This window comes from Camelina sativa, chromosome 2 (assembly GCF_000633955.1).
Source record: "Camelina sativa cultivar DH55 chromosome 2, Cs, whole genome shotgun sequence".
NCBI classification, from domain to species: Eukaryota; Viridiplantae; Streptophyta; class Magnoliopsida; order Brassicales; family Brassicaceae; genus Camelina; species Camelina sativa.
In genome coordinates this window covers 19,637,871-19,646,206 of record NC_025686.1, presented here as the reverse complement: position 1 = coordinate 19,646,206, position 8,336 = coordinate 19,637,871, and the positions used below count along the sequence as shown (strand labels likewise).

The 8,336-nt window shown below is 30.7% G+C and overlaps 1 protein-coding gene and 1 non-coding gene across 3 annotated transcripts; both read left to right on the top strand.

Moving 5' to 3' along the window:
* TRNAC-GCA lies at positions 1,372 to 1,443 on the top strand. The gene has a single exon. It is a non-coding gene; the product is annotated as a tRNA-Cys (tRNA).
* On the top strand, positions 2,230 to 4,057 carry LOC104729906 (probable xyloglucan galactosyltransferase GT20). Of its 2 annotated transcripts, XM_010448940.2 has the most exons (2): positions 2,231 to 2,794; positions 2,873 to 4,057. In XM_010448940.2, exons 1-2 carry the CDS (start codon positions 2,293 to 2,295, stop codon positions 3,946 to 3,948), a joined length of 1,578 nt encoding a protein of 525 aa, XP_010447242.1. In that variant the 5' UTR covers positions 2,231 to 2,292; the 3' UTR covers positions 3,949 to 4,057. The 2 variants fall into 2 exon arrangements, with proteins under 2 accessions (XP_010447235.1, XP_010447242.1); XM_010448933.2 differs by having other exon boundaries at positions 2,230 to 4,057.

Here is an 8,336-nt window from a genome sequence, read left to right as displayed (position 1 = left end):
TACAGATTCCAAAATTGAAGTCATGATAAGAAAACCCTAAAAGATGTACCTTTGGCAAGAGACGAGATCAGGATCAGTAGCGATTCCCGTGGAATCAATGTCGGAAGCGAGACGTCGACCGAACAAAGAAGCAAGAGAAGGGAAGGGAGTATCTCCGGCGGAAGACCAGAGAGCGAGATTCTTCAAGTGATCATGTCTTAGTACGGATTTGAGATTAGGTCCTCCTCCTTGAGTGTTTGTAAGCTTCTTAGCTCCTCGTTTGCCCATCCTTTTACCGGCGAAGGGAAAAGATAAATTCTTTTATCAAAAAAGAAGAATAACTGCTAGGGATGTTAAAAAGGGTTTTTAAGCCCTCTTCAGCCCTGACCCTCTAACTCTTTTTCATTTTATTTCAATAACTCAAATCCAACAGTTCGAAAAATACAAAAACTCATCAATATCCAAAACTCATGTTATGTAAAACAGTTCTAGAAATTCAAATCTACTTCAAATCAAAAGAAATCATAATCTGTTTATTATCAATATCCAAAAGAAATCATTTATCTCCATCTCCATGTAATCATTTTCAGCATTTAGTATTGCAATTCTTTCTAATGACTGCAAATCCATACTGCATCAACGTAAAACACAGCAAATTTTGTAATACAAATATGTGATCAAACTAAAAGTGCAATCAAATTTTGTAATCCATACTGCATCAACGTTAATGTTTGGAAGCGAGACACTGATGTTACATCATCATCATATTAAAACTAGCTAATGCAATTATAAGCGAGACACTGATGTTATAAATATGATTCATATACATCGAACGAACACGAAACAGAGAAAAAAAAAAGAAGTCGACAGAAACATCACAATCACTACTAATTCATTATGAGCTAAAGAATAATCATATACATATTGCAAATTTGATATGACCGAAACCTTTAAGAGAATATAACTCCAAATTGCAATATCATCTCAAATCTCAATTATAAAGCCCACTAATTGATACATAAGGAAGCAACTGAGTTTTATAAACTATGGAGCTAGCAAGAATAATGAAACCATGACAATATGATGCCTTTCTCACTTTCAGCAAACAGTCTAAAATCTAAATTGATAAAGGGAAAAATAGATTGAATCTTACTTAAAGCCAATTACAGGTTGAAGAGATTGTGAAACCAGCGAGATTGAGAACCAGCGAATCCGTCTCTGGCGGCTAGAGGGAAGAAGAGAAGAACCCAGAAAGAAAAAAGAAAATTTTGTCGACTGCAGATCTGAAGAGAAACGAAGACGAAGAAGAAGCGCCGCAATTAGGTAGGTGTTTTAACTTTTAAGCGATCAGGCTTGGAATTATAATTTATGGATATTGAAGTTAAAGCAATTGGGTCCATAGCTCAGTGGTAGAGCATTCGACTGCAGATCGAGAGGTCACCGGTTCGAACCCGGTTGGGCCCTTTTTATCAACATTTTTTTCTTTTTTTGAATAAACCAATATTTTAAAAGTTAATAAAGATGATATATTTTCTAGAAAGAAAAAATATATTTCAACAATTTTAATTAAGTTAAAAAAAATGAAAAGCAAAAATAAAATAAAAATATATAATTACATTTGCGATGGTAATTTAGAAAAAATATAATTACAATGTTATGTTAGATGTTGAGGAGCAAAGAAAAGAAAAAAAAGGGATAACTTCGACTAAGAGGGGGTTATTGGTTCTATGATTTTAATGGATTTAGAAATCCAGACAAAAATCATGTGTTATTCATTCATTGATTTTAAAATACTTATGAAAATGATGTGTTATTGGATCTATGATTTACAAATACTTGTTAAAATCTCATGTTATTGGATCTATGATTTGTTTTTGGATTTCAAAATCCATATTATGTTTTAAATGAATTTGAATAGATTTGAATGGATTTGAAAGTGTAAAATAAAAGGATCCAAATCCAAGGATAAAACATGTTATTTCAAAATCCATGTATTTTANATAAGTGGTTCAGGCCAACATAATTCGGGTGAAAGCTAAATCTAAAATCAAAATTGAGCAAATCGAGATTAGTTTTGAAATCTTACGAATAAATTCTCCTGACTAATTGAGTTCCAAGAGCACGTTGAAGTGGTAAAAAGTGACAACGGTAGAAAATGACCTGAACTCTTGAAAGTGACAATGGTAGGTGATTAATTATTTTTATTTTTAGTAAACAGTTTTATTTGTTGGTTGAAATATAAACTATATTTCAATCCCCATACGAAGATGTTATTAAAATCCAAAGTGGCAAAGTGAAGAAAAAAGAAAAAAAATGATAGTATCGGTGGTCTCAAAGATAAAGACAAAAATATTTCTCTTCTTCTTTCTTCTTTACCTTTTGTTATCTTTCAACAACTTCCACATCTGTTTCTTCTCTCGGAAGTTCAACGATCCTTATTGTATCACGGCCGGTTCTAAACCTGGTTTTCAAATAAGTTCTCAACAAAATGAATCTTTCACCGGAGATAGAGTTTCCGGTGATCACACGAAGATTCTTCGCAGTGAAGATAAAAAGGGGCATGATGATGTTCTTGAACAAGAAGACAAACCCAAGAATATTGGTCCAGTTCCTGATCAAGAAGACAAACCCAAGAACAAGGCTGACCTCTATTCACTCATTGACGTAAAAGCCGAGGAAGAATACAGCAAATACATCAAACCTAAGAGTGAAGGAGAGAGATATGCGTTAAAGGCAGCCGTCAAGTATCTTAACCTACAAAGATCATGGCTAGCTCCGGGAGATGAAAACATCAATAAAACGCGGTCGTGTGAAGGTAAAGGAGTTTATGTTTATGATTTACCGTCGAAATTCAACAGTGATTTGTTGGTAGGGTGTAACGATATACTTCCAGGGGTTAACTTGTGTAGTTACTTCAAGAACGAAGGCTTTGGAGAAGCTATTGAGAATCTTGGCAAAGGTTGGTTTAGAACACACATGTATTCTCTTGAGCTTATCTTACACTCTAGGGTTTTGAAGCATCCTTGTAGGGTTTTCAACGAAACCCAAGCTAAGCTCTTCTATGTTCCATACTATGGCGGTTACGATGTATTGAGATGGCATTATAGGAATGTTTCTGACGATGTGAAGGATCGGTTGGGGATCGACGTTCTAAAATGGCTAGAATCAAAGGAATCATGGAGGAGAAACGCCGGTAAAGATCATGTGTTTGTTCTAGGAAAAATTACTTGGGATTTTAGGAGATATAAGGTCCCTTGGGGCTCAAGGTTCCTTGAGCTACAAGAAATGCAAAACCCTACCAAGCTACTCATCGAAAGACAACCATGGCAGGTCAACGACATCGCCATTCCTCACCCGACCTATTTCCATCCGCAAACAGATGACGATATCACCAGCTGGCAGATCAAGATCGCAAGTAAACCTCGCCGGAATCTAGTAAGCTTCGCAGGAGGTGCAAGACCCGGTAACCCTGATAACATCCGATCAACTCTAATCGAGCAATGCGTGTCTTCAAGTTCCAACCAATGTCGGTTCTTGAACTGTACAAACCGAGGCTGCATGAATCCGAAGAATGTTCTTGATTTGTTTCAAGATTCAGAGTTTTGTCTGCAGCCGCCTGGAGATAGCGCAACTAGGAGATCTGTGTTCGACTCACTAATCTGCGGTTGCATTCCAGTGGTTTTTACTCCGTACACGGCTTATTACCAGTACGCGTGGCATCTTCCTGAGGATCATCGGAGATACTCAGTGTATATAAGAGAACAAGATGTGAAGGAAACGAGAGTAAATGTGGTGGAGATACTGAAGGCAAAGACTCTAAGCGAGAAAGAGGAAATGAGAAGCTACATTATTCATCAGCTTTTGCCTGGTTTGGTCTATGGAGACTCCAACGCTAAGTTTAAAAAGTTCCGAGATGCTTTTGATATTACTTTTGATAGTTTACTTGAAAAAATCAAACAATCAGAATAAATGTGTGCATAATACATACAATTGAATAAGCAATGGTGAATCGTTTGATCATCATCTGATCTGAAACCATATATCTTTTATTCACATCTTCTATATTGAAGTTCATCCATCTTTTTTTTCCCCTCAAATATTTATTAAAAATGAAAATAATAACATTGCAACATTAATATATATATGCTAGCATTTGCTAAGCAGCCAAAAATTGGTAAAAATAAACCCCGCTTGTAGAGCAGTACTCGCCTAGTCAAAATGTAGAATGAAATATATCTATTTTTTTTGTCAACTACCATTATTTTTTTAATTTATAAACAAAGTCCGAAATAAAAGTTATACAATGAACTTATTCGGAAACGTCAGACATATCAGTATACAATATCACGATTAAAATAAACATCTAACGTTTTCTGTAAGGAATAATAAACGTTCTAGATTAAAACCCGTGTTAGAGCACATGTTGAAATTCATTTTATTTATATTGTAATTTTTCTATAAAATATAATTTATGTGATTGTTTTTAAAAGCTTTTTTGGATAAAATATTAGGTAATAAAATCATATGCTAAATATGATGGCTTGAAAAAAGACACCTAGTTTGTAAGTTTTATATTGTTAATGATTCTAGATAAGTACTTATGCTATAACACTGATTAAATTTTATTTTATACAATTTTGTATATTTTAAAATAAAATTTTAATATGTTGTATTAGTTTATGTATGTGAAGTTATTTCAACAATATATATTCTACATCATGACTTGAATGTTATTATAAGACATAATTTTGTAAATTTGGTTTTTAAAAAGCGAATTATTATATTATGAGTAATTTAATATATTGTATATTTTTTGTTTTAATATACTTGGTTTCTTGAAATTTTTTCATATTATAGTGACATATTATTATTGACATTGTTATAACAAATCAATTTAGAGTGTTTATAGTTTCTAACTTTTATATCAAGTTTCAAAATTTTGAAAAATATTTCAAAATAAATTATATAAAGTTTATTATATTATATAAAAATTTAAAAATTAAAAATGTAAAATTGCATTTAAATATTTAAATTTTGACCCGTTACTCAGTAAAAAAATTTAATTTAGTAGATATTATTTTAAAGAATAATACTAATAAAGCTTGAATATTTTATAAATTGAACAATTTATATTTGTTTTTAAAAATTCAACTTACGGTATATCCAGAAATAAAACTATTTTTTAATTATAATAAATAATATGATAATTTATTTCTTTCACAAAATAGACTCATGTATAAAAATGAGAGGTGAAATATAATGATAATTAACAAATTAATATGTTAAGTTAGATATCAAAGGATTTTCTTTGATGAATAATTTAATAAAGAAAATTAATATGTTAAGTTAGATGATATCAAATGATTCTTTAGAATATTCTCTTTAATATTTTTGGAAACAACGTGCTCTAGTAATAAAATTTTCCAAAAATAAATTAAGGTTGCACCCACTATTTAACTTTTAACCAATTAATCTATCAATTATAATCTATAACCTATTTGTAACAAACTTATTAAAATTATATAGTCTACAAAACAATGTTGTGTACTTCCGTTTTATTATAAAAGGGATTGTTTTCTGTTTTCACTTATAATTTATGGAGGAATGTATATGGAAATAAATTATACTCCCTCCGTTTCATAATATAGGATGTTTTAGAGGTTTTTCTTTGTTTCATAATATAGGATGTTTTCAATTTTGCAGATAACTTTTAGATTATTTTTATATTTTATTATTATTTATTTTATGCAGTTTTGTTTATGATTGGTTGAACTTTTTCAAAGTGGTTATTTCTTAATCTGCGTGCTTTCACCCAAAACATCCTATATTTTGAAACGGATAGCCTATATTTTGAAACGGATGGAGTATATGGGAATCGAGATAAATGCTTTTTTAGTAATATTTTTAAAAATAAATTATTTTGATTACCTAACATGTATATAATTCCAAATTTTGGATATTTAAAATCTAAATTTATATCTATATATACATTTTCCAAGTACATTTAGTAAATAAATCCTGAAATTGCCACCTATTTACAAGACTGCCATTAGCATTAAATATTTATATTTTATAATTTACAATTTATTAAAAGGTGAGTTACTAGAATATTGCATAAAAGCTTCCTTATTACAAAAGTAACATACAATTGTTTGTCATTACTAGACTAACCCATTGTACCNTTAACCAATTAATCTATCAATTATAATCTATAACCTATTTGTAACAAACTTATTAAAATTATATAGTCTACAAAACAATGTTGTGTACTTCCGTTTTATTATAAAAGGGATTGTTTTCTGTTTTCACTTATAATTTATGGAGGAATGTATATGGAAATAAATTATACTCCCTCCGTTTCATAATATAGGATGTTTTAGAGGTTTTTCTTTGTTTCATAATATAGGATGTTTTCAATTTTGCAGATAACTTTTAGATTATTTTTATATTTTATTATTATTTATTTTATGCAGTTTTGTTTATGATTGGTTGAACTTTTTCAAAGTGGTTATTTCTTAATCTGCGTGCTTTCACCCAAAACATCCTATATTTTGAAACGGATAGCCTATATTTTGAAACGGATGGAGTATATGGGAATCGAGATAAATGCTTTTTTAGTAATATTTTTAAAAATAAATTATTTTGATTACCTAACATGTATATAATTCCAAATTTTGGATATTTAAAATCTAAATTTATATCTATATATACATTTTCCAAGTACATTTAGTAAATAAATCCTGAAATTGCCACCTATTTACAAGACTGCCATTAGCATTAAATATTTATATTTTATAATTTACAATTTATTAAAAGGTGAGTTACTAGAATATTGCATAAAAGCTTCCTTATTACAAAAGTAACATACAATTGTTTGTCATTACTAGACTAACCCATTGTACCTATACTACCCCTGAAACTAGTGTTGAGAAAAAACGTAATTACGGCTAATGCCATTAGAAAAAAAAAACATTGGAAGTTGGGACTAAGTCTACCGATCCTTTGATGGTAGATTTATACACGTGGACTGATTAAAGGTGTACGTCAGATATTTTTGGTACACTTAGTTGTAGTGCTGGTACACTTTGCCGTCGACGTAGATGGTACACTTAGTTGTAGTGTTGGTACACTTATCGGTGGACGTATATGTGTATCAAAAACTAAGTGTACCAAAAATATCTGATGTACACCTTCAACAGTCAATATGACCCAAAAGATATTTATGGTAGACTAATGGCCTGTTGCGACAGATTTATTCGACAGCCTTCTCTCGTTTCAGATATTTTTGGTATACTTGTTTGTTTTTTTGAAATAGTTTTCGGAGTGTGATGGTAGGTTTCTTGTCCGTGGTAGATTTTAGTAAGCATTTTTGACAGCTGTAAAGTCTTACCAGAATAACATGAATTTGTTTGAGCTGTCAAAGACAGTCTAGCGTTGCGATAGACTTATTGGAGGTAGATCTAAACACGTTTGTTGTTCTTCTGATCTATGGTGTTCATGTAATAACGTTTGTAGCAGATTCATCAATCGTATTCTGTTTGTCGGCCGGAGCAAACGTCTTTTTCCTACTCTGTTTCGTTAATCTTTCCTCTGGGTTCATCCATGGAAGAGCTAGATATCTGTTCGAAAATCTATATAACTCACTTTTTATAGGTTTTTAATTTAGAAATCAGATGTTGAGATGAAAATCTATAATAGTTGAGTAAAAAACCCACAAGTGAAACCAAAAAAATAGACATAAGTCGTGAAAAAATAAAGTGAGGCAGGGAAAATTAGGGTTTTCAGTCGTATGTTAGAGGTAGAAGACGAGGATATTCTGGTAATTTCGGGTTCATTAAACCTAAAATCGAACGTGTACGTACATATAAACGTGTACGTACATATGAACGCATACGTACATAATGTTCTTGAGATTAGAGTACGTACATAACGTTCTTTTGCTTAGTGTAGGTCCATAAATCCGTTTTAATGAACAATATTATTGTAATTTTGTAGTCATCTTCAACATATCTTATTCTATAACCCTAGCCAATATTGTCATTGTTGTTCACCGGAAATGGAACAAGTAAGAGATGTTACTAGAAAAAGTAAGAGATGTTACTAGAACAACCTATGTAATTCGTAATTGTTTATTTATCATATTTTCGAGAGGTAATGAACAATAACCATACAAAATTACATTTTAACTATAGAGGGTAATATTTAGATAACATAAATATATAATACTCAGTTCAACTAGGTACAACTAAATATATATTTAGATTTGCATTTATATTTAAAATATGAAAATGATAATTAAGGTTTATAAGAATTTCTAAAACATATTGAACTATTAAAGAACCATGTTTAATCAACAA